Source organism: Melanostigma gelatinosum (genome assembly GCF_949748355.1).
Source record: "Melanostigma gelatinosum genome assembly, chromosome: 10".
NCBI lineage: Eukaryota > Metazoa > Chordata > Actinopteri > Perciformes > Zoarcidae > Melanostigma > Melanostigma gelatinosum.
The window spans coordinates 20,755,491-20,782,164 of record NC_136643.1 but is presented as its reverse complement, the minus strand read 5'-3'; the positions used below and the strand labels follow the sequence as shown (position 1 = coordinate 20,782,164).

The 26,674-nt window shown below is 41.5% G+C and overlaps 2 protein-coding genes across 5 annotated transcripts; both read right to left on the bottom strand.

The window, feature by feature from the left end:
- Positions 1-5,896: 5,896 nt before the first annotated feature.
- Positions 5,897-10,020, bottom strand: LOC306783257 (histamine N-methyltransferase A-like). 4 transcript variants are annotated; one of them, XM_079276831.1, is made up of 7 exons: positions 9,458-10,020; positions 9,173-9,315; positions 8,650-8,702; positions 7,361-7,468; positions 7,013-7,143; positions 6,615-6,708; positions 5,897-6,449 (listed from the first exon to the last, which is right to left on the bottom strand). In XM_079276831.1, exons 2-7 carry the CDS (start codon positions 9,304-9,306, stop codon positions 6,100-6,102), a joined length of 870 nt encoding a protein of 289 aa, XP_079132957.1. In that variant the 5' UTR covers positions 9,307-9,315; positions 9,458-10,020; the 3' UTR covers positions 5,897-6,099. The 4 variants fall into 4 exon arrangements, with proteins under 4 accessions (XP_079132957.1, XP_079132956.1, XP_079132958.1 ...); XM_079276830.1 differs by having other exon boundaries at positions 9,173-10,020; XM_079276832.1 differs by having other exon boundaries at positions 7,361-7,463; positions 9,173-10,020.
- A 10,275-nt stretch (positions 10,021-20,295) lies between these two features.
- LOC306783823 (histamine N-methyltransferase A-like) lies at positions 20,296-26,434 on the bottom strand. The gene is made up of 7 exons (XM_079277637.1): positions 26,369-26,434; positions 26,084-26,226; positions 25,569-25,621; positions 21,906-22,013; positions 21,558-21,688; positions 21,315-21,408; positions 20,296-20,981 (listed from the first exon to the last, which is right to left on the bottom strand). Exons 2-7 carry the CDS (start codon positions 26,215-26,217, stop codon positions 20,629-20,631), a joined length of 873 nt encoding a protein of 290 aa, XP_079133763.1. The 5' UTR covers positions 26,218-26,226; positions 26,369-26,434; the 3' UTR covers positions 20,296-20,628.
- Between the last annotated feature and the right edge of the window lie 240 nt (positions 26,435-26,674).

Sequence of the window (26,674 nt, the reverse complement as noted above, 5' to 3'; positions counted from 1 at the left end):
AAATGTCATGCCTGTTTATGCATTTCTCAGCGGGGGAAATGTGGGGTTCAAATTAGCCAGTGAAAAGACCTGTGAAGCTATTTCCCCTGCAAGAAAGAATAATGTTGCACATGATACAAGAGAGAAGACTGAACACCTCTAAAACAAAACGGATATATCATTCTTTACTCCTAATATCAACACACCCACTTTCTTTTCTGGCTTAATTGTGAGAAGAAACTGTTCTCTGAGTAGCATCCCAAGGCAACGACACCCTGTGGTTCATGAGCTATGACTCCAGAGTAGAGAAACCAGCATGATTCTCTCGGTACAGATTGAATTTTATTGAACCAGGGCTTGTCAGCATTTTTGGGGAGCTGGTAAAATATAATTGTGTCATCCTTTATAAAGCAGTGTTGGGGTGACAGCACCCACAGAAGCTTCATTACTCTGCTTTTTATTGGGGTGTGAAGAAGGGACATTCTCTTGGTGATGAATAACGTCTCTCTCGCGCGAAGTCAAGGTAAAACACACTCACAGTGGTGGTGTGCTCCACTGGATGTACATGGATCATTTAAAATGAAATCAATTCAGCTGAAGATTTAGAGCATGGCTGCCATAATGGTTTTTATCTGAGGCCCATCAATACCTGATTTGCTAGTACAACCTTCTGAGAACTGAGAGGAGAAAAAAATGCACACACAAATATCTGAGCAACGCTGCATTTACATGTACGGTGTGGAGTGACGTCTGTTAAGCCGTCATGACTTTATTCAGGGGAAACCTATGTGAATATTTAATTATACCAAAGTAAGTAAATCCCATACTGTTTTTATATAGCAACATCAGACACATGCACACCTTCATGACTTGTTTGCCTGCTTTTATGTGCTGCAAACCACCGCCTGTTTTCCACGCAGGAAGTTAATTGCTGAATTAAGCTTGAGGTGGTTTCAAATAGTTTGAAAAAATAAAAGTGCACAAAGAACATGGTGGTTAAAGAATTCTATAGAAAATCTGCAGATCAAATACAAGTCACACGTTGATTCTCAGTCGCAGTCAGCGTTGCAAGGGAACTCCTCAAACTGCCCATATCTCTATTTGAAATGAGCTATAGCTTAATTAATAGTGACTCATAGCTCCTGAATGAGATGGCTCATACCGTATTAATTAATTCTTTATCAAGTTAAACAACTGTTATTGTGTTTGGGTTCTCACCAGGGCTGTACACACTTTTTTTTATGGATGGAAAACAGAACAATTTAGCAGAACATTTCATTAGAATGGATTTAGCCGGGAACACCGGTGAGGCGAAATAAAATGGAAGTACCCGGGGATCCTGATCGCAAGTTATTAAGACAGAGGGGTCGCTCCAGGGACCTGCACTTTAAATAGAGCTCCAAAGTTTCCAACTTCATTTCCGATGCACAATCAAGCTTGCACCCATGAGGGAGGATATTTAAGATCCAATGAATGGATGTGGGCCAGAAACAGCGTTTAATGAAAGCAAAAGACGAGATACCAGCTGATTAATACACTGAAGAACAATGAAGCCGTAGCAGATCTGCGGGGAAATGTAAGGTCTTATTTTCTTTTTCTCATGACAGGGATTGAGTACAAATATCCCTGCTACCGGTATTAACTTCTGGCAGGATTGCTCTCTGTCATGATCAGTTTTTTAAGTCCTGTATCTGTTCACTAGCATAGCTGCAGGAGAGTAATAAATAACAGCAATAACAGTAATAAAACACTGTAGATACCGTCTGTAGAGTTCAACTGATAAGAGTTTTTAAAGACCTCTGGCGATACACTGAAGTCAGTGATAGCTATAGTAATAGTCACTATCATTAATTTGGACATTTTCATGTCAGAATATAGTGTTTACTGAAGACTTCCATGCTGATCCACTGCAATGACATCACCAAACCTCTAAACATGAACTTTTTTATTTCCCTTCGACTTCAATGCTAATTCGATTCTTTAAGTGGGAACAACTCTTTAGCGCAGACTGACCCACAACACCAATGCAGTGATTAACTCTGGGGTACATTAAAGTTACACGTAAAACAATTCATAAAACCCATTGTTTTACAGACGGGCAAAGAAAATCTAAAATAAATACTTTTTTTCCCAAAAACAATATAGCTGTGGTCATGGAGGAAGCGCAATCATATCAGAGGTAACAGTGATATCTGTCAGTTAATAAAAGGACAGTTCCATTGCTGATTGCCAATATATCCATCTAACCTCAGTCATCCGAGCAAAACCTTCATGAGCATAACAACTGACACTGCGTGGTGGTTTCTAGTCTTTACAACAGTAAATGACAAGCACAACCCAAAACACTGCACCATATGAGGGGAATTGGGGCGTATAGAGGGTAAACGTCACTGAGTGTAATTAAGTCGGATCTTACCCTCAGGAAAGCTCTCAGTTGACAAATTAAACAAGTGAGAGTGACTCTCACTGCCACTTTTATCAAATGAGCAAATGTGAGCTTAAAAGAGCATGGCTTAGAGTCAATATCAAGTTGTTTCTCAAAATTGTTATCACCGTTTGTCAGGCACATAGAAAATTCTTCTGAAGCATTTTCTACTTGAACTTTTCCTTCCAACAAGAGAAGTTTCACAGTTGCCGTACAAAAACAAAAGGTCTAAACTGGAATATATAATTTATGAATTCACTAAATGTCTTCTGTTATCTGTAATTGATCACGATATGAACAGAAGGGGTCAATTAGTGGCGTTTTTTGGCCCGGTTTACCTCTCACACTAATGGTGCAATATGTGGCATGGAAAATAAATGTGATGCCATTGCTTATCTGTGGCAGTTCTCCACATTCAAACCCACAGGACCGGTCCTGAAAATCAGACTATAAAGCCTTGAATCACTAGATTAATGAGACACACAAAGGTAAACTCATTCCATCCGTCCTGATTTGTGGTGAATCGCTGTGGTTTGATTTAAACCTCACTTCTTTGCAGCGCAATATAACGGCAATGAGAAAAAAATTCTGAATTCTGCACCTGGAATTTCCACCTTCACCTTATAGTCATTTAAATAATGTAAGACATTTAAAAAGGAAACAAAAATCCTTGAAATCGTCAATCAAATAGCCATATTTTGCCGGACTCAGACCAGAGGACAGCTGCTATATAACACCAGCTGCTAAACAGGACTAATTCTCCAGAATGAAATATGCCGTAGAGGGCAGCCATTTACAGGACTGGTATCAGAGCAATATTTCAAGGGCTGGCCGCAGCCTCTGCCCATTAAAGTCTGTGATGTATTTTAGGGCCAGTGTATGTCCTGCTCTGGTCTCAAAGAGGTCTGCACACTGACATGATGGCTGATAGAAGACGCATTTGGCCTGATACTGGCTCTCCGTAGCAGGGGACAAGAGGAAAGGAGCTGTATTATAGAAGAAGATAGCCATCTGAAGAGTCAATATGACAAAACAGTGAATATCCAGCTTAGAAAAATACCAAAATTATGGCAGCGGTATCACAAATGTGCAGACAAAAGCCAGGATTAGGTTTAATCCTTGTATATTCTTACAATGTTATATTATTATAGGTGGTAATATCTTTCAATATGATTTGGAAATAAAAAGAAGCAATTTCACAAAGGATTTCGGTTGTTGGTACAAATAAAAGACATCAATTCGAAAGACAATCTTTCGGGGAAGTGAGAACATCCTGCAGCATGAACATCTGTTTAATGTCAAAACATCAGCTGTGAAGTTACCTTCAGCAAAAATACCAAGATTCTTCACTTTTTTTAAGGTGTTGGTTTGTGTTAAGGTGTTGGGAAGATCTAGTGTGTTAAATGTTTTAAAGAAGTTTCCAACATTATTTCTTGCTTTAGTCTTGTGTTGAAAGTATTTTTTTAATAGCAAATTGTATGTCCTTTTGACACCAACATTCACAAAGCTTTCATTTTTCTTCATTTATTCCAGGACAATTAAGTCAACCTTGGCTCACCTGATGTCAAGTATTTTCCCTGCACAAAGCCTCCCTCACTGATGGGCAACAAGTAGAAATGCAACAAAGACATTTCTAGTCTGTTGATCTCAGAAATACATTTTAAATCAATCTGGCATTCAACACAATCACCTACAATATATGTTACTTCATCAGAAAAAAAATAAGAAAAAATAGCAGGTGTATAGACAAAATAATGAAAATAATAATATTCACACTGGCCTGTGTACTCATTACACTAAGTGTGAAGGAACACTGATGAGCACCTATAGAGCCAGAGGCTGGAGCTTCAGCTCTGATAGCTGGCCAGATGGACTGAAGAAAGCTGCTTTCTTTTCTGAAGAAAGGTTTCACCTGGATGCTTCTCACAACCATGTCAACATTTTAGCACAACTGCAATATCTGACTGAATTTATCTGAATGTATCTTAAATTACGGATCCTTTATTTCATGCTCAGACCACTGTTTTCGCAGCGCTGCTTGCACGATGCAAAGCCGATGAGGTTCACAGGGAAACGTAAATGTACATCAGACGCTCTGGGGAGCCATGCACGCCATTATGCCATCAGCTCCAAAGCAGGCAGCAGTAAATAAAAACAAGTTGCAGCCAACAACATAAAAAATATCAAGCTGTTCAGCACGTCTGTCTCAATCCATCACCTCAAAAACAAGGCGATCTGTAAACATTTCATCAGATTTATCTAGCAGAAAACTTATTCTATGATAAGACACCAACCGGCATGCGAAGTAAATAGTTCTTGAAGAGCATTAGCGGAAAACAGTGTCTTGAGGTTGATTATCTCAGTGACTAATACTCTGTCACTCTGTGGCATGAGAGGGCCCAGCGAGGACCCCCAGTAATGGAGCCTGAGCAGGTGCTGAAAGCCCACTGACATCAGGGGGGAGCGCACTGACATGAATTTCTGATGAATTTCAATTACTGATCTATTAAAGCTAATGAGGTAAATGAGCAGCCAGAACACATTTGCAAGAAAGCTGGAGACAAGGCCTCCGCGGCATGACATGATTTTGTGCACGTGCAGCCACAGTAGACACTATGTGTCAGCTCCATTGTTAGAACTGCCTCTGTGTTCGCCTGCAGAGTGGGAACTGAAAGTACAGGAGTCAAATAACAAGTGTCGCTAAATGGTTTTTTTCCCCCACCCCACACATTAGACATACTGTTTTTGATCATTTCTAATAAAAGTTAGTTTTCTCACTCTTGGCTGTAATGTTATGAATGTAAGGGAAGTGTGCCATCTACTGGAGTTACTTCAATGGAGTACAAATGCAGGATCGGCTGTATTCTCAGGCATTTAGTACCATCTGCTGGCTTTAAGGTGAACAGCATCATGTGAAAGCTCATAAAAACTAATAGTTATTTCCATGACACAGCTCTCTCTAATGACATTGGGCATATACTGTACAAGCATGCCATTTATCAAAAAAAAAGCAGTAGCATGACTTGCATTTTGCTGCTGGTTGATTTCAGGTAAAATTAAACTGCAAATATGTGTCTGTACCAATTATACTTGACAAAGGCAGTTTCCTTTGGGCTCTTAAACAGGGCTGCACTCTTGCAGTTAGTTTCAGTTTGTGGCTCTAATGTGAAAAAAAATGTTATGGCCCATCTAAAGAAGAAATACACTATTCAACCTTTTAAAATAATCGCTAAAATGTATAAAATCAAGATAAAACTGCATTTTTCCTTTTTCGATTTCAATGGTTGATACCTCTGTTTATATAGATGGATTGAATATTGAAATATTCAATCTATCTATATAGATATAGGTAATCCGTCATTTCATGCTTATCCTTGAATTAAATGTTATTGAAAGCTCCTTTTTATTGCATAAATTAATTGGAGAAAAAAATCCCTTTTCAGCTGTTGAATTCTGTCATGGGAGTAGAGGATGAGATTTTGAACACAGCCATTGTGTTTTACCACTTCCATTTTATTTATTGACAATGTCGGTTTACATACAGACAAAATTAGGCGAAAGGCTAAAATGACTGAAAACTACTGCAAATGGTAAACTCAATCTGAGCAACAGGCACAAATGCTGCACTGTTGATAAGGGTCAAGTGAATGCAAGAACAGAAGACAGAATGTATGAACCAATTTCCACAAGACACCTCAAGCATAAACAAGGATGCAGCTCAAATTACTGTTGAAGATTACCCTGCCATCTTTTTCAGTGCTGCACTTGTTTCTGAGAAGGTCTAGAATTCCTGCTCTGATCTCTGGGGTGAAGGACTCGTAGAAGTTGCTTTTTGCTGTCAGGAAATTCAGGAGACTTTTTCCAGTCTGGCTGCTTGGATTGAAGCACTCGGTGATGTCGAAGGTGTTGGGAGTGGCGTGCTCCTCGTATTTCAGATCCAGGCTCTTCAGGCAGGCAATAACCTCTGCGGATGAGGGGTAATCTGTGATGGCATCGACGAGCTCCTTCTTGTAAGGCTTCCACAGGATGTCCCAACCAGAGTTAGCTGGATATTATGAGATGAAATGTATTAAATCCAGAATAAATATATTGACAAACTGAATGCTACACTTTTCTACAAAGACCCCCACTGGTCCCTCTCGGGTCCAAAGGGAAACAGGTTATGATGGAGAAGGGCAGGAAGCAGTATGGACACCTTATTTCTATTTACCTGCTTCAACGATGATCATAAGCCTGCCGTTGTTCTTCAGAAGGCTCTGGTAGAATGTGATGGTATCGGCGAGGTTATCCACATAGTAGATCATCTGTTAAGGAGAGAGTCGTGGGCAACTTTTCATTTGATTTTTTGGATCACGCTTGCATCTATGTAAGCCCCCAGTTTGAAGAGTTTTCAAACACTGTAGTGTGCATTCTATGACTATTTATAGCACTTATCATAATGCACTTTTGTTTGGCAGAAACAATTCTGCTGATTTGCTCCCCACTGACTTCTAGCATCAGCGGAGGATTTAGGGGAAGCTAAATACATCTCATTGCATACACAGAGTGAGACACATTCATCATTACATCATTTTTAAACTGAAGGTCAATAAACAGAAGCCATAATACCTGAATCATTTGTATGAAGTCAAATTTCTTCATATCTCCTTTAGCTTTGACTTGTGTCTCATAGTTCTCACTGCTCATCAAATGCCAAGCAAATGGGATCTTCTGAAGGTTGGGGGTCTTTGCTACCAGAGCTATAAGTTGTACATAAAAAAAACAGATAATGCAGACAATAACATTAAGAAACACAATATATAGAGTGTATAAGAACATGCGATATAACAGATGACAACAGCTACAACCTAAATACAGATTATGATCAGATGACGACAACAAAGACACACAAGGAACAAATACACATTTGGAAATTATAAAACAAAATCACTCTGCGACATCCTGAATTTTAAATACCTTTGAAGTTGTCTGTGAGCGGAGTGCTGCCCTCCACAATGTCAGTAGTGATCGGGACAGCAGGGAATGTAGACTGCAGCAGAGTGAGTATCTGGACATCCACCTCCCCTGGAAGAAACCAGGACATCTTTAGACTTTGAAAACCCATTGCCTCGGTGTGATGCTGCTTTAATGTGAAAACCTCATGCACCAAAATATATTTGTTTGGAATATTGTAAACATTCCTGAAACTTCCAAAACTACTCATTTCAGGTGTGTGTGTGTGTGTGTGTGTGTGTGTGTGTGTGTGTGTGTGTGTGTGTGTGTGTGTGTGTGAGAGAAAGAGAGGCGGTGTTTGCTCCATCGTCTTATCATTTTGGATTACAAAAATTACTTTGATATTGCCGCTGTGCAAACATCTATGTTAACTATGATCTTGATAAACCAATGTGTCCTCCTATAGCCCACCAATGTCCCGTCTCCGTGTCGCTGACATATAATTAAAGGGCAAGTTACAATTTCTCAAATCTGTCATTTTAAAACAAATACCAGGACCCTTCTATGCTTCCAATGTAAGTGATGGGGCTTACATTTCACACACCTGTTACCTTGTAAAATGTATTCAAATATTGGATCATATAAAAAGTAAATATGGGGGTTTAGACTGATATTTAGTCTGGGTTTACTTCCTGTCTTTGTTTTCCAATGTCCCCCCTAAAGCCTTAAACCCTGAACCCTAAGGGACTTGACTAACGTTACCTGTTAAATGGTTGAGTGTGTGAGGCTGCAAGGGCTTGAAATAGTGTAAAGACGGGACAGCACTTTTCTGCACTATTTCACGTTATCATGACAACGCCATAAAATCTATTTCAACTTTTTTGTCCCTGATTTCAACATCTACCAGGCTCTTTCCTCACGAGATGAGAGGTAATTGTCAAATGATCTATTTACTTGTTTATGTGAAAACAGCTTCAATAACAAAGGTAAATGTTTGATGAATAAATCTGGGAGGTATAGTCTCTGCTGGAAAGAAAATCGATCTCTGGAGGAAAATTAAATATCATTTAATCTCAAGGCTTTCCATTTCAATAAATATCAAGGCATCATTATTATCAAAATCATGCTGAAGTGTATTTTCCTCTGGTCTTTGAATCTTGCTGCTTTTAACAACATGAATCACAATCGCAATCTCTTCCACTGGTGGATCTTTGCGACTGCACACAACAGTTTGTAACTGAGCCAAAATGACTTCAACAAACCACAACATGTGTTCATGCAACAGTTACCAGTTGCTGTGTCTCATCACATACCTCCACCACTTCCAACACCAAGAACATCCAGGCTGCTTTTGTCTACTCCGATTCTGCAACATATGATCGATGGAAAAGTAAAACTTGGCTCAAGGATATAATCAAAACTTACAATTAAAACCCTAAAAGAACAAGTTTCAATGGCAAAAGTGAATTAATAAATAAACGGCTCATAATAACTAAACAATATATTGTGTGTGTGTGTGTGTGTGTCTGTTTCATTATGATGTTGACTTCACTTTCCATTATCTTACACAGAAAATACATACATATCGTTGAATATCAGAAAGTATAGATAATGCTGCCATATGTATAAATATATATACAGTATGAGTAAAGCAGAAAATTACATGCACGTTCTAATTTCTTTTTTTTCTGATATGTTACTATCGCTTTACTGCCAGTTCGCCACGTACATAAATACAGTTGAATATTGTATTTCGGTTGCAGATTGGTAATGGCCAGAGGAAGCGTGTCCTGAAAAACGTGCAGTTCAATCATAGCCTTTCTTCTTGTTAGTTACCTTTTAAATTCTCCTGGCAGGATGTTGTGAAGACTTTGGAGAATGGCCGCATGCTCTCCGGAGTGTTGTAAGTAGAACTGAAAGCCTTGGGCCCGAGTGTCATCATAACAAGTCATCTTTGGATCCACAGCCATGACGGATTCCTGCAACGCGTTACACATGGTGGTTTAAATTCATACATATAGCAATGATTCGTGCATGCAAAAATAACAACTATTAAAAAAAAACTATCTTTAAAATCACTACAGTAAGAATCAGTCGTACATTGTAAATATGACCAATTACCTTCAATACGCGGAGAGTAAAGACAGATTGTCGCTTGTTTCCTAAGTCTGGTGCAGAGTAGTTGTAGTTCTCCCCTCCGACAGGCTGGCACTTATATACAATGACTCTGCCCTACTTCAGTATGTTGACGACTGCCTTATCGCAGCTCCTACTCAGGCACAGTGTCAGAAGGATACATTAAAGCTGCTACAGCACCTAGCACAGGAAGGCCACAAGGCCAGTCTCTCAAAGTTACAGTTTGTAACACAAAACGTTCATTTTCTTGGCCATGACATTTCAGGAGACGGTAAGACTCTCTCCCCCAAAAGAATCGCTTCAATTGTTTCGTTGCCTCAACCAAACACTAAAAAACAGATGATGTCCTTTCTAGGAATGTGTTCATACTGTCGGTCTTTCATACCTAACTACTCACAAATGGAACAGCCATTGTCATCTTTGATCCACGGTAAGAATCTCACAGCACATGACAAAATAATTTGGACAAAAGAAGGCCATGACGCTTTCACGCAAATGAAATGTGCTTTGCAAACTCCTCCTACTCTAGGGTTGCCAGATCCGCAGAAGCCGTTCACTCCTTCATCACACTCTCATTGCTGAGCTGTTAGAGGCCATTCTTTTGCCTACAGCCATTGCAGTATGTAAGTGTGCAGCACACACTAATCAGACTAATGACGTACCAACAGGAAATGCACGAGCAGACGCGGCTGCCAAAGCTGCTGCTCGACGTCCGGTCCCCACTTCCTCTGCTCTCGCGTTTTCATGCGTGCAAGTTCCTTCTTCTCTTATAGCAATGCAAACTCTCTCCACTCTGGAAGAGCGACGGCTGTGGTCTAGTTCAGGGTGTACTTACACAGATGGACTTTGGGTGGGACCTGATGCTAAGCCATGTCTGCCTAAGCACTATTTCAATCATTATGCCAAGTTGACACATGGGTTAGACCACGTGTCAAAAGGAGGAATGTTGAGGGCATTAAATGAAACATGGTTCACAAAGGGGTTCACCTCATATGCACAAAAATTTTGTTCTGCATGTGTAACCTGTTCTACTCACAATGTAGGCAGGCCGGTAGCGGTGTCCAGCCAAGCTGCACATCCGCCTCCAACACGGCCCTTTGAACACATTATGATGGACTTTGTTGAGCTCTCTCCATCTGAAGGTAAGAAACACTGTCTTGTGATGGTGGACATGTGGTCAAAGTGGGTTGAAGTTTTTCCATCAAGCAAACAGACCGCTGCAACAGTGGCAAAGGCATTGATTTCGTAAATCATTCCTCGTTGGGGCATTCCTACGAAAATATCAAGTGACAACGGTTCTCATTTTGTAAACCAGGCCATTACAGAACTAAGCGCCTATTTGGGTATCGACTTAAGAACACACTGTGCTTACCATCCTGCCAGTGGTGGCGCTGTTGAACGAGAGAACGGTACCCTCAAAACAAAGTTAGCAAAATGTTGTGGTGACACTGGGTTACCATGGACAAAAGCCCTGCCTCTAGTGCTGATGTACATGCGTATGAGGAAACGAACACGCAGCAATCTGAGTCCTTTTGAGATATTGTTTGGTTTTCCTCCTCATGTAGGCACGGAAGCACCCACGGCACCGCCCCCATCCACCGCCTTATGCGAACATGAAATGTTGAGATATTGTGCGCAACTGTCCTCTGCTCTATCTAACATACGACAACAGGTGGCAGCTGCCCTCCCGAGGCAAGCGGAGGGACCGCTCCACAACCTGAAACCCGGTGACTTCGTAGTGGTGAAAGATTTCAGACGGAAGAACTGGAGAGCACAGCGCTGGCTGGGCCCGTTCCAGATCCTCCTCATCACCCACACGGCAGTAAAGGTAGCTGAGAGAGCCACTTGGGTCCACGCGTCACACTGCAAAAAGGTTCCAGACCCAGGAGAAGCTTCAGGTGAGCAAACACCTGCATCAAGTGCCAGCCAACGGGCACCACCGAAAGAACCATCGCAGGAGGACAAGCAGTGATTCACGGACGGGATCACAACGGGCAGTGGCCGACAGACACGTCGTGATCTGTGCTAACTGTCTACAACTCATCAATACCACGAGGGAAAAGAAAAGGACAACAACCCGCTACCCATCACAACCTCAACGTGTTCCTGAGAAGCAGGGCTCGAAACGGAGCACACCCAGGCCTTTCATCATGAAGCATGATCTAGCTAGGGACAGACCTCTCAAGACAGAGGCAGAATAATCCTCTGGGGTTGAGACAAAGGCAGTCCACCCTTTGTGCTCTAGTTAGTCTGGTTACATTTTTTTATTATGTTAAATGTGGTTATGGTATAACCAAAAGAGTGGAGTGTAATGATAAAAAATGTTTTAACCTCCTCATGTTATTATCTGTGAGACATATTGCTGTTTATAAAGTTAATTTGCATGGGCGTCTGGATGTCTGAACACATTGACCTATTTGGTCTAGGACGAAGGTCACTTTTCTATCTTAGTCGGGACAAACAGCCGACGTGGTCTTTCTCTATATCAGCGGTTCCCAAACTTTTTAGGCCGCGCACCCCCTTCTACATCCCGACCGGGTTCGCGCACCCCCCCCCCCCTTAATAAAAAAAAAAAAAAAAGACGCAACAGAGCCTTTTAAGCCTTCATAGCCGCATAAGAATCGGACCAATGAGAGAACAGTTTGCTCGCGCGTGGCATTTGTTTACAAGATTTAGTCCGCTGTTAAATGTTGCAGTGTGAACACAAACCGAACAAAGGAGCAACTGCGCCCTGAAACACTGCAACAAAGTTTCAATATCTTTCAGTGACACAAGGCGTCACTTTTAAAGAGCAATACGGATGTGAGCACACACGCACAGGCTCAGAGGCAGATTATCACATTTAATTTACAATTAATGAGCGACTAATGTAGCCAGGATGTCTTCGGACAAAGCATCGATGCGGTGCGACACAGTGTTGTTGGACACCGGGATCATGCACAACTTTTTTGCTTCTTTCTCCCCAATCATACATTCCACCATCTCTCTGGCAGCTGGCAAGCTCACGTCTTCAGTGATTGTGTGCGGTAGCCCCTTTCTCGCTATTCTGTAACCAGATATGAAGCCCGTAGTGCGTAATTTATAGACCCAACACATGAATGAGACTCCAGTTGTTTTTGGCTGTTTTGTAACTCCTCCAATTTCGATATTAAAATATGTAAGGGGCTTTTGACTTGCACTGGCATGCTTGGTGTTCAGGTGGCGACGTAAATAAGAGCTTCAGACTGTTAGCCAGAACCTCACTGCACACCACGCACTGTGGCTTTGGGGAATCTGCGTTGCCAATCCAAGTGAAGCCCAGACACAGATACTTTTCATCATATTTCCTCTTTTTTTCCCAGTCTGCGCCGTCTCATCTTCCTCTAACTCTGGCTCGATTTCTTCTCCCGGTCTCTCCACAATAACGCACCTCTCCGTTCCCCTCGCCTCCGATTCCTCTCTCTCTCTCTGTCCCTCTCCTCTTTTACGACTGATAGCTTCAGATGTCCCACCTGACAGTTTTAAAATTAAAATTAGATTTTTTTTAAATATTTAATATTATTACACCATCAGACCGCCATTACACTTTTCCTCTCGCGCACCCCCTAGAGGCAGCTCGCGCACCCCACTTTGGGAATCCCTGATCTAGATCAACTGATTCTTGTTAGACTAAACATTTCTGCCTTAGTCTCCTGTGTTTTATCTGTTCCTCTCTGCCGGCCGGTATAAATATCTTGTTTGGATTTTGTGTCTGGAGAGCATATTCACAGCTCACTGCAATACGTGGTGGTGTTTTGTGTTCTCTGTTTGCAAACATTAAATTGACTTCTTGAAACTTTGATCATTCATCGAGACTCTGTTTTTATGTTAGACACTTTGGATAAAACCAACTTCACTCCTGAACTTGTTAAGGAAATATTCCACAACAATACCCATACGACCCCTTTGCTACGTAACTCCTGAAAGATGAACTTTGTTTGTACACCGGAGCTGTGCAGCCAAATCCCTATTCATCATGTGGCTATTACGAAATCAGCCTCATCATTTATGAGGGATTTAAGTTTAAAGGAAAAGTAAAGGGTTTAAAAGTACTCGGTGATGTCGAAGGTGTTGGGAGTGGCGTGCTCCTCATATTTCAGACCCAGGCTCTTTAGGCAGGCAATAACCCTGATGAAAAGAAACACTGATGTTATTTTGTCACAGTCATGACAGACTGTTCCTGAACAGTTTGTTCGAGAACAGAATGTAATGAGTAAGAATCTGGCTGGGTAAATTAAGTGAGATGCAACTTGATACATGTTTTGCTATTCAGTTTGGATTAAGAAACATGTTATGATGGAGAAGGGCAGGAAGCAGTATGGACACCTTATTTCTATTTACCTGCTTCAACGATGATCATAAGCCTGCCGTTGTTCTTCAGAAGGCTCTGGTAGAATGTGATGGTATCGGCGAGGTTATCCACATCGTAGACGTAGATCATCTGTTAAGGAGAGAGTCGTGGGCAACTTTTCATTACATTTTTTGGATGATGCTTGCATCCATGTAAGCCCACAGTTTGAAGAGTTTTCAAACACTGTAGTGTGCATTCTATGACAATTTCTAGCACTTATGGTTATGCACTTTTGTTTGGCAGAAACAATTCTGCTGATTTGCTCCCCACTGACTTCTAGCATCAGCGGAGGATTTAGGGGAAGCTAAATACATCTCATTGCATACACAGGGTGAGACACATTCATCATTCCATCATTTTTAAACTGAAGGTCAATAAACAGAAGTCATAATACCTGAATCATTTGTATGAAGTCAAATTTCTTCATATCTCCTTTAGCTTTGACTTGTGTCTCATAGTTCACACTGCTCATCAAATGCCAAGCAAATGGGATCTTCTGAAGGTTGGGGGTCTTTGCTACCAAAGCTAAAAGTTGTAGATAAAAAAACAGATAATGCAGACAATAACATTAAGAAACACAATATATAGAGTGTATGAGAACATGCGATATAACAGATGACAATAGCTACAACCTAAACACAGATTATGATCAGATGAAGACAACAAAGACACATAAGGAACAAATACACATTTGGAAATTATATAACAAAATCACTCTGCGACATCCTGAATTTTCAATACCTTTGAAGTTGTCTGTGAGCTGAGTGCTGCCCTCCACAATGTGGGTAATTTCCTGAGGCAAAGTCTGCAACAATCCAGACTCACAGAAAGCGTTCATAAAGGACTCAAAATGTCTGCCAGAGAGCCCTCAAAAACACTCGACGATTTGACAGTGGGACAGCCTGAGTTTCCCCTTCCTTAGGACAGCCTACAACTAAAACAGGCTGCTGTTTAGCCATTCACTGGCCTTCACCTGCGCTGTAGCCGCTGTGCGACTGTTGCATGACGGTGTTCTTTCATCTCAGCGACCTCATCGTCATCGTTTCACATGGCCGAATTGATCTTACACCTAGCCAAGTTGGGGTTCACAATCAACAGAAAGGAGAGCGAGTACATGAGGCAGGTTATGATATTGCAATCCTCGTTCTAGAGGCACATGTGGAGCTCTCTACCAAGGGGATCCTGACACCCCTACGCTGCTCGCTGAAGAGGGTGTAGGATAGCAGACAGCAGTGTGAGCTGCATCATATACTGTGGGGTCTGCACCTGTTCAGGTAGGCACATCGTAATTTGCCGGCTATGCTTAGAAAAATACATAAGTGGACGAATGCATGTTTGTGACTCATCCTGCTCAGTTTGTTTCCTGGTTCATTTTTTTTGCGACCAGGCTTTTGTTTTCAAAGCTCGCCATTTGTTTATTTTACCTGCCTGCATGACTTCTTTTATGGGTCCACCTTTTGACCTGAAACCATATCACAATGTTTACGTGGGAACATTTGAATTGATAAACTCTGGGAACGTCCTGTATACAGATATGGTATTTACTAGATGTAGGTTTATGTTGGGATCTGGCGACGCCTCCTGGCTGGCTGAGTCCCTCACATGCGTTGTCAAACACAGGAGCAACCAAGAAGGAGCTCCCGACTCCTGAGGACCGAGTCACCCCCCACCCCCCCCCCCCCCCCCAGTCTGCGCCCGCTACGATAGCCGCGCTGCCGAGTCAGCACTCGAGGACTGAGTGCTTCCCACCACGGAAAACGGGCTCCACCGAACGAAGCTTCTCAAAGTAAGAGTTACTGGTATTTGGGCCTAGCTTAGCATTAGCTTAGCATTAGCTTAATTTAGCCTATTCGTTGATGTGTTGTTATTCCCGTATCTTGTTGTGTTAAGTCACTGTCGTGTTATACCACGGAGTCCCGTTATATTGTGTATTTCCTGATGTAACTGTTTGCATTAGATCCGTCGCTGCTGGTGAATGTGGAGTTTGTGATTCTATCACTTTAAAGATTGAAACCACGGTGGTGGACCGTCGTCTCGCCGACCGAGTTTCGGGGTGACAAGGAAGCAATACGCTCATCTCACCGCAGTGGTAAAGATCTGTTTGTTTTGGGGATTATTTTATTTAGTTTTGGTTTCATTCTCTCTTCCTTAAATCGGCCCTGTGAGTGAGATGTGGAGCCGTGACTATCACTGTATAAGCGTGGTCAGTTCAGAACGACGATCGCAGACTTGTTCAGGATAGATCAGCTGTTCTCACTCTCACTGCCACCGAAAGCGCTCAGAGCTTGATTTTCCCTCTCTCTCTTCCTCTCTCTTTCTCTCGCTCTACTAACCCGCACACACATAGTTAGAGTCGTTGATTTTGGGTGAACCTCTCAGACTCGTGATTACGTGACCCCAACCCACATGGTACGCCATCCCACGTGGTTACATGTGGCCCCCTCACAGCCATTTTGTCTAGGTCCCTAGAGTCCGCCATCTTGGCCTGTAGGCTCACACGCCCCCTTTTTAGATTGCCATCATCACTGTTTGAGTAATCCCCCCCCTTCGTTTCCACACACGTTAGACACATAAAATGGTATGATATTATTTGTTGATTGTGATATTACTTGATCTGATCATTTATTATTTTGATTTAATAAACTCTGTTGTATTTTAAAGAGCAGTCATCTGTAATTACTTGTGCATATGTGTGGAATAATAACTGGATGTAGTGGCCTGTGCTCAAACTTAAACCTTCACTTTCACTCTGAATGTGTAATCGTACTCAGATTATTGACATTATGAGTGAACACTAATTATGAGACTTAGTTTTATCGTTTGGTTATTGGTCCCTGTTCGCAGGGTGGCGCCCCGCTATTATTAATAATCATTGATAATTGTTACTTACATTAATAATTCTGTTGATGTCAAGAATTTAGTTTCTTATTTGCTAATAACCAAACACGCTCCTCTACGTTCGCAACATAATGGTGCCCCGTGTGAGGCTACGTTATTCCAGTTTTATTGCAGTGTGTATGCACATTAATCCGTAGTATACCTTCGAATAATTTTTTATCATTTTTGAATAATTCATTTTCCAAAAAAAAAAAGATTTTCTTTTTTTTCTTTTGGAATATTCCAAATTTCTGCAACTTATTTTCCAAAACAGGTCGATTTTTGAAATTCAAAACCTTTTCTTATTTAAATTGCATTTTTTATTTTTTATTTCGATTTTTAATCTTCATTTTAATTGAATTTTTTATTTCCTTTCCGAAATTTTTATTTTGTTTCCTTTCCAGGTAAAATGATTTGTTTCATTTCCTAAACTAACAGTCAGCTGTGTAGTAGATTTGATCGTTTATTTGTAATACCAATACTTTGTTTTGTTTTTCTTAAATCCCTCAAAGAAAAGTTACACACAGCTGTCACAGGCCAAAAGTGCTAAAACCACATCAGCATTTTGTACCTTTGGGGTGTAAAGCCGTAGTTAATACCTCACAGCAACAGTAGAAATCGTAAGTCACAGAACTAGACGTTTCACTGTGCACCTCTGAGCAGTAATTGACGTCCAACAGTAGAAATCGTAAGTCACAGAACCAGACATTTCACTGTGCCTACATTAACCGTAAACACTAACAGTTTTCTTACTAACCGTAGGGAATTCTAACCACTGTTGTTGCCATTTACAAAGAAGTAAAATGGGCAATCAAAAACCGTACAGGTTAGGAGCAGAAGCTCACCAGGAGCCAGACGACCCTGCACAAGATGCAGCTGCTGGTCTCCTCAAACTCTCCCTCTCTGATGACAGGAGAAGGGGGGAGTACTCCCAGGTCCCGAGTGACCTAAGTGGGTCCGAACCCACTTCCACAGGCGAGCGAGACATTCCGCATATGTCAAGCGTACGCCTAGAACGAACGCCCTTTCCCACACGGGGAGAGGTAGACCACCCTCCCCTTGACTTTAATGATTATGGCGATTTAGACGGTTCAGGCCCTCTCCGCGAACAGGGCCTGCGCACCGATTACATAGAGTCCCTCACGAAGGACGTAGAGCGCTTCGATCCAGATACTCGCTACTTGAGTATTGATGACTCTCACAGGGTACAAATCAGGTAATGCCACCGCGCTCGCAGCCCACCTGACTAAGCCGAGTGACTCTTCCCTCTGCTGCCAAGTCTACTTGGTAGGGTGGGGAAGAGAACTCAGCACACTCCCTGAAACGACCACTCCCAATGTCGCACCCCCTTGTTCTTTAACCTTCTTGGGCGACCTTGCTCGCAAAGACAATGCCTGTTTTGTGTGTATATATATATATATATATATATATATATATATATATATATATATATTTATATTTCAGTCGTACTGGGGGGCCATAACACTTGCTCTACTCAATTCCGGGTCAGAAACTAGCTTAATGTGTTCCCCCACCTTTCGCAGACACCTCGAGTGCCAACCTTAGAGGCCCTTCTAGCACCCTAGTTTGTAAAATCCTCTGTCAACTAAGCCTTGTTTATCCTGCTCTGTCAGCGTGATCCACCTCCAGTTTGTTCAACGAAGCCACCGCCTTCTTTCAGCCGAGTCATTGCCCGGGCCTGTCAAGTCGCCAGTGCCGCAGGGGATGGAGGATGCCTAGTGCACGAGGTGTTCTTCCAACTCCTGACCCGCTTTAGGGAACTGAACTCGACTTGCGCGGGGGACCTGTCTCTATCTCTAATTAGGAGGGGGGGGCGGGGAAATATCACCATTGCCCGCCATGACACACTACAGAATGAAGCCGTTCGCGACGCTTCCCTGAGTGCTGGCGGTAACGTGGTGGTATGCGCCCTCGCCGCTTGAACAGCTCGAGGGGGGAGGGCTCTGACAACAGAAATTTAGAGAGATGCACTTCGCAGGAAGTACACTCTCCAATCTCGCCAGTGTCGAAACCAACCGGCAGAATGGCGGCTTACCATTGACTACTAACGTTTAACTGCATGCTTCAACTCACCTGTAGGCATGCACTAACCGCTAACAAATCCAACTTCAACCAGAACAGTTGCATGACCTGAAAAACTTTCATTGTGACTGTAAACTTATGCTCCACTCTCATAAATAACCCTTTGCATGCTTTAGAGCAGGGGTGTCAAACATACGGCCCGCGGGCCGCATCCGGCCCGCCACGTCATTTTATGTGGCCCGCGAATCCGCCAGCAAAAAAATAAAAAAAAATAAAATAAATATTTTTATTATTATTTTTTTTTTTACAAAAATTAAAAGTTAGATGTGAAAATAAAAATATCCCCATGGTCGAAATTATGAGATAGAAAGTCGAAGTGATGAGATAGCATGTTGTCTGTGTGCCGACATTAAAACGATCACAACAGGTGGACAGGAGATGCAACAACCCATAAAGAGGATTTCCAACAAGTGATCGTGCCTTTCTCAACATGCGTACTTCTCTGCACTTGTAAACTCGTGGACTTGTGAAACGTCATCAGTCTCAGCCCAAGTACTGTTCCAATTCAAAGTTCACATCGAGCGGAGATGTTTGAGTATAAAAAAACTTTGAGTTGAGCCATTCGCGCCGCCGGTCTCACCGGGGGCTATTTGTGTTCATTCGCACTGGACGCGTCGGAGAGGGGGCGGGGCTTATCGCCCTGAAAGCCGCTCAACTGTCCGCCATTAACCATGGAAAAAATAACCTCTATTTCTGCTTAGTACGTGTTGTGGAAGTCACAGATATCCCGGGAAACCAAACTAAATATGTTAGGAGTGGTTACATTTACAACCGGCCCTTTGAGGGCGACCGTGATGCTGATGTGGCCCCAGAGTGAAAATGAGTTTGACACCCCTGCTTTAGAGACTCTACCAGGAGTGACCAAAGAAGACATAACCTACGCAGTAGCAGTCAGATTTAATGCAGGACCTCATCCGAGAAAGCTCATCTGTCAACAGCTTGAGCATCAGAAAATCCCAGCCTAGCTGGTCACACTAGGCTGGGAGTCTGCATTTGGGTCCTTGAACACAACACATCATGAACCGGGGCAAATCCGCCCTTGAGTTTGTGTTGTCCTCCTCATTGTGCTGTCCCCTTAATCTCATAGTATCCCAGCCTTTCAGAACCCATTGGTGAAGGTGGATTCTTTCACACTGTTCCGGGCTGTTAGGATCCACTAAAAAAGCAATTTCAGGATTATTTATTTGTGACGATGTAGCTGCAGGTTTAAAACGCTCCCAAATCATAGCACAAGATGTGATCAGTCTCTCTGCAAAGTTTGACTTTGATAGATGCTTTTAATGGTTTTATGTGAAGCACTTTGAATTACCTTGTTGAAATGTGCTATACAAATAAACTTGCCTTGCCTTGCCTATAATAAAGGGAACACATGTGAGATTTGTTCAGATGTGAAAATATCAGTAGATATATTTATATATATGTTACTGGTTAAGAGTAAATGAAGATGTACACAGCACAAATTGAAAAGTTTCAGGTTCGCCTCATAAAAAAGCAATTTCAGGATTATTTATTTGTGATGATGCAGCTGCAGGTTTAAAACTCTCCCAAATCATAGCACAATATGTGATCAGTCTCTCTGCAAAGTTTGACTTTGATAGAGTGAAGCAGAACAGAATTAGAGAGGTTTTAGTACAGCGAATTCAGGAGAGGTCTCCAAAATGGTTAGGCGAAAGGCTAAAGTGACTGAAAACTACTGCAAATGGTAAACTCAATCTTAGCAACAGGCACACACGCTGCACTATTGATAAGGGTCAAGTAAATGCAAGAACAGAAGACAGAATGTATGAACAAATTTCCACAAGACACCTCAAGCATAAACAAGGATGCAGCTCAAATTACTGTTGAAGATTACCCTGCCATCTTTTTCAGTGCTGCACTTGTTTCTGAGAAGGTCTAGAATTCCTGCTCTGATCTCTGGGGTGAAGGACTCGTAGAAGTTGTTTTTTGCTGTCATGAAATTCAGGAGACTTTTTCCAGTCTGGCTGCTTGGATTGAAGCACTCGGTGATGTCGAAGGTGTTGGGAGTGGCGTGCTCCTCGTATTTCAGATCCAGGCTCTTCAGGCAGGCAAAAACCTCTGCCGATGAGCGGTAATCTGTGATGGCATCGACAGCGAGCTCCTTCTTGTAAGTCTTCCACAGGATGTCCCAACCAGAGTTAGCTGGATATTATGAGATGAAATTTATTAAATCCAGAATAAATATATTGACAAACGACAACAAAACACTGATGTTATTTTGTCACAGTCATGAGAGACTATTGGTCATCTGAGAATCTTATATAACAGTGAAGAGGGCTGATAACCTCAACAGTCCTCAACGCAAATATCCAAGAGGGCGCCGTTCTTCCAGCACAGAATGTAATGAGTAAGAATCTGGCTGGGTAAATTAAGTGAGATGCAACTTGATACATGCTTTGCTCTTCAGTTTGGATTAAGAAACAGGTTATGATGGAGAAGGGCAGGAAGCAGTATGGACACCTTATTTCTATTTACCTGCTTCAACGATGATCATAAGCCTGCCGTTGTTCTTCAGAAGGCTCTGGTAGAATGTGATGGTATCGGCGAGGTTATCCACATAGTAGATCATCTGTTAAGGAGAGTCGTAGGCAACTTTTCATGACATTTTTTGGATGATGCTTGCATCCATGTAAGCCCCCAGTTTGCATACACAGAGTGAGACACATTCATCATTACATCATTTTTAAACTGAAGGTCAATAAACAGAAGCCATAATACCTGAATCATTTGTATGAAGTCAAATTTCTTCATATCTCCTTTAGCTTTGACTTGTGTCTCATAGTTCTCACTGCTCATCAAATGCCAAGCAAATGGGATCTTCTGAAGGTTGGGGGTCTTTGCTACCAGAGCTATAAGTTGTACATACAAAAAACAGATAATGCAGACAATAACATTAAGAAACACAATATATAGAGTGTATAAGAACATGCGATATAACAGATGACAATAGCTACAACCTAAATACAGATTATGATCAGATGACGACAACAAAGACACACAAGGAACAAATACACATTTGGAAATTATAAAACAAAATCACTCTGCGACATCCTGAATTTTAAATACCTTTGAAGTTGTTTGTGAGCGGAGTGCTGCCCTCCACAATGTCAGTAGTGATCGGGACAGCAGGGAATGTAGACTGCAGCAGAGTGAGTATCTGGACATCCACCTCCCCTGGAAGAAACCAGGACATCTTTAGACTTTGAAAACCCATTGCCTCGGTGTGATGCTGCTTTAATGTGAAAACCTCACGCACCAAAATATATTTGTTTGGAATATTGTAAACATTCCTGAAACTTCCAAAACTACTCATTTCAGGTGTGTGTGTGTGTGTGCGTGAGAGAAAGAGAGGCGGTGTTTGCTCCATCGTCTTATCATTTTGGATTACAAAAATTACTTTGATATTGCCGCTGTGCAAACATCTATGTTAACTATGATCTTGATAAACCAATGTGTCCTCCTATAGCCCACCAATGTCCCGTCTCCGTGTCGCTGACATATAATTAAAGGGCAAGTTACAATTTCTCAAATCTGTCATTTTAAAACAAATACCAGGACCCTTCTATGCTTCCAATGTAAGTGATGGGGCTTACATTTCACACACTTGTTACCTTGTAAAATGTATTCAAATATTGGATCATATAAAAAGTAAATATGAGGGTTTAGACTGATATTTGCAGAAATAAAATGCAGAAATGCAGGAAATTGATTGATATATTAATTGAATGTGGTTCAATTAAAGGCAGCAGCAAACAGAGAGAGGGGGGGATGTTGCTCAAGAGTTTCTGAGCACAGCCTTCAAGAAAGGGGGAGGAATTGGTCAAGGAAGTGGGCGACTGAAGTCCGAAGGGCTCAGCCAATCACTGAGCTGATCGATGGGCTAAGGAATGTGTAATATGAGACATTTCAGAGACTTTGGAGGGACAAAGAAACTGTGATTCCCGGAGATAATCAGACCTCCTCCGGACCATGGGGCAGATATACCAGTCTGTCGTGTGGTGCGGATTGGGTCTCTATTTCATGAAATATATGTATTTGTTTTGCAATTCATAGTGTGATTCAGTTTGTAACTGTTTTAGCTTCTGTTAATAATGAAATACTTTTGATTTAAACTTCAACCAGCTGATTCGGCCTTATCTTGCTGACGGATCAGGAGCAAATAAATCTTAGAGATTCTCAGAAATTAGTTTCAAATGTTTCATGTTTGTGTTGTCATTGGTACAATGCCAGAGCCTTCAATGTATTTACGGGGTGTATTTTCAATATTTCACTTGAATTGTTGTTTAACTCTTGAACCCTAACTCTATTTTTTAGGCCTCTGCTCGAAAATTGCATACCCATACTAAAAAGAGTATATCTGCAACCACAAGGTCTATTTGAATAATGCTGTTGTTATAATAAAGGGAACACATGTGAGATGTGTTCAGATGTGTACATATCAGTATATATGTTACTGGTTAAGAGTAAATGAAGATGGCACACAGCACAAATTGAAAAGTTTCAGGTTCACCTAATAAAAAAGCACCTTCAGGATTATTATTTATTTTTAATTATGCAGCTGCAGGTTTAAACCTCTCCCAAATCATAGCACAATATGTGATCAGTCTCTCTGCAAAGTTGGCTGTTCAGGTTGAGGTCTGAATCCATAACTACACCTAGATTTCTGGCTTGGTTTGTGGGTTTTAACATCAGTGACTGAAGCTGAGCGGTGATTTTCAATTGTTCGTCCTTGGTACCAAAAACAATTACATCTGTTTTATCTTTGTGTAATTGAAGAAAATTCTGGCCCATCCAGTTGTTGATTTGTTCAATGCAGTTACCCAGCCCTTGTATGGGATTATAGTCCCCTGGTGACATAGTTATGTAGATTTGTGTGTCGTCTGCATAATTATGATAACACACTTTGTTGTTTTCCATAATCTGAGCTAGTGGAAGCATGTAGATGTTGAACAGAAGAGGCCCCAGTATTGAACCTTGGGGAACACCACATGTCATTTTAGTCAGCTCTGATGTGTAATCAGCTACAGACACAAAGTATTCTCGGCCCTTCAAGTAGGATTCAAACCAATTAAGTGCTGTGCCAGAGAGTCCCACCCAGATTTTTAGTCTTTCTAGGAGTATGGCATGGTCGACCGTGTCGAATGCAGCACTGAGATCTAGTAACACTAAGACTGAACTTCTGCCATTGTCTATGTTTAAGTGGATGTCGTTGAAAACCTTAACAAGAGCAGTTTCAGTGCTGTGGTACTGTCGAAAGCCTGACTGGAAAACATCAAAGCAGTTATTTACGGTCAAGAAGTTGGTCAGCTGTTGGAAAACCGCTTTTTCAATTATTTTACTTAAAAATGGGAGGTTTGATATTGGCCTATAATTTTTCATCGTTGCGGAGTCTAAACTAACCTTCTTTAGGAGTGGTTTAATAACTGCAGTTTTTAGGGCTTGTGGGAAGACACCTGAGAGAAGGGATGTGTTTACAATTTGTAAAAGATCAGTGGTCATGCAGTTTGAAATATTTTTGAAAAAGTGTGTTGGTAGAATATCCAAGCAGCAGGAGGATGACTTCAGATGTTGTATAATGTCTTCTAGGCTTCTACGGTCGATTGAATGAAATTGTGTCATGATATTTGAATGGATGATATTCAGAGATCGGGACAACACATATCCTGTGGTTGATGTGGAGGCACTGACTGCTTGTCTAATTTTCTGAATTTTGTCAGTAAAAAAGGAGGCAAATTGATTGCATGCCCAGGTGGATTGGAGTTCAGCAGCTACCGACACTGGAGGGTTTGTTAGCCTGTCGACAGTAGCAAATAAGGCGCGTGTATTGTTCTTGTTTTTGGTTGTGATGTCAGAGAAGAATGACTGCCTTGCATTTCTAAGTTACAAATTATAATTGCGAAGTCTCTCTTTATAGATCTTTCAGCGACCTCGTCATCGTTTCACATGGCCGAATTGATCTTACACCTAGCCAAGTTGGGGTTCACAATCAACAGAAAGGAGAGCGAGTACATGAGGCAGGTTATGATATTGCAATCCTAGTTCTAGAGGCACATGTGGAGCTCTCTACCAAGGGGACCCTGACGCCCCTACGCTGCTCGCTGAAGAGGGTGTAGCATAGCAGACAGCAGTGTGAGCTGCATCATATACTGTGGGGTCTGCACATGTTCAGGTAGGCACATCCTAATTTGCCGGCTATGCTTAGAAAAATACATAAGTGGACAAATGCATGTTTGTGACTCAGCCTGGTTCATTTTTTTTGCTACCAGGCTTTTGTTTTCAAAGCTCGCCTTTTGTTTATTTTACCTGCCTGCATGACTTATTTTATGGGTCCACCTTTTGACCTGAAACCATATCACAATGTTTACGTGGGAACATTTGAATTGATAAACTCTGGGAATGTCCTGTATACAGATATGGTATTTACTAGATGTAGGTTTGCATCGTTCATTTTTTACATTACTTCCATCTCTGGGGGAAAATTAAATATCATTTAATTTCAAGGCTTTCAATTTCAATAAATATCAAGGCATCATTATTATCAAAATCATGCTAAAGTGTATTTTCCTCTGGTCTTGGAATCAAGCAACAACATGAATCACAATCGCAATCTCTTCCACTGGTGGATCTTTGCGACTGCACACAACAGTTTGTAACTGAGCCAAAATGACTTCAACAAACCACAACATGTGTTCGTGCAACAGTTACCAGTTGCTGTGTCTCATCACATACCTCCACCACTTCCAACACCAAGAACATCCAGGCTGCTCTGGTCTACTCCGATTCTGCAACATATGATCGATGGAAAAGTAAAACTTGGCTCAAGGATATAATCAATACTTACAATTAAAACCCGAAAATAACAAGTTTCAATGGCAAAAGTGAATTGATAAATAAACAGCTCATAATAACTAAACAATATATGGTGTGTGTCTGTCTGTTTCATTATGATGTTGACTTCACTTTCCATTATCTTACACAGAAAATACATACATATCGTTGAATATAAGAAAGTATAGATAATGCTGCCATATGTATAAATATATATACAGCATGAGTAAAGCAGAAAATTACATGCACGTTCTAATTTCTTTTTTTTCTGATATGTTACTATCGCTTTACTGCCAGTTCGCCACGTACATAAATACAGTTGAATATTGTATTTCGGTTGCAGATTGGTAATGGCCAGAGGAAGCGTGTCCTGACAAACGTGCAGTTCAATCATAGCCTTTCTTCTTGTTAGTTACCTTTTAAATTCTCCTGGCAGGATGTTGTGAAGGCTTTGGAGAATGGCCGCATGCTCTCCGGAGTGTTGTAAGTAGAACTGAAAGCTTTGGGCACAAGTGCCATCATAACAAGTCGTCTTTGGATCCACAGCCATGACGGATTCCTGCAACGCGTTGCACGCGGCGGTTTAAAATCATACATATAGCAATGATTCGTGCATGCAAAAATAACAACTATTTAAAAAAAACTATCTTTAAAATCACTACAGTAAGAATCAGTCGAACATTGTAAGTATGAGCAATTACCTTCAATACGCGGAGAGTAAAGACAGAGCGTCGCTTGTTTCCTCAGTCTGGTGCAGAGTAGTTCTCCCCTCCCACAGGCTGGCTCATATAAACCCATACGACCCCTTTGTTATGTAACTCCTGAAACATGAACTTTGTCTCTACACCAGAGCCAACCGCAGCTGTGCAGCCAGATTCCCATTCATTGTGTGGCTATTTCGAAATCAGCCTTATCATTTGTGAGGGATTTAAGTTTAAAGGCAAAGTATGTTTAAAAGCGTTCAGCGATGGATATTATATGATATAATATGTTTACTAGTAGAAGGT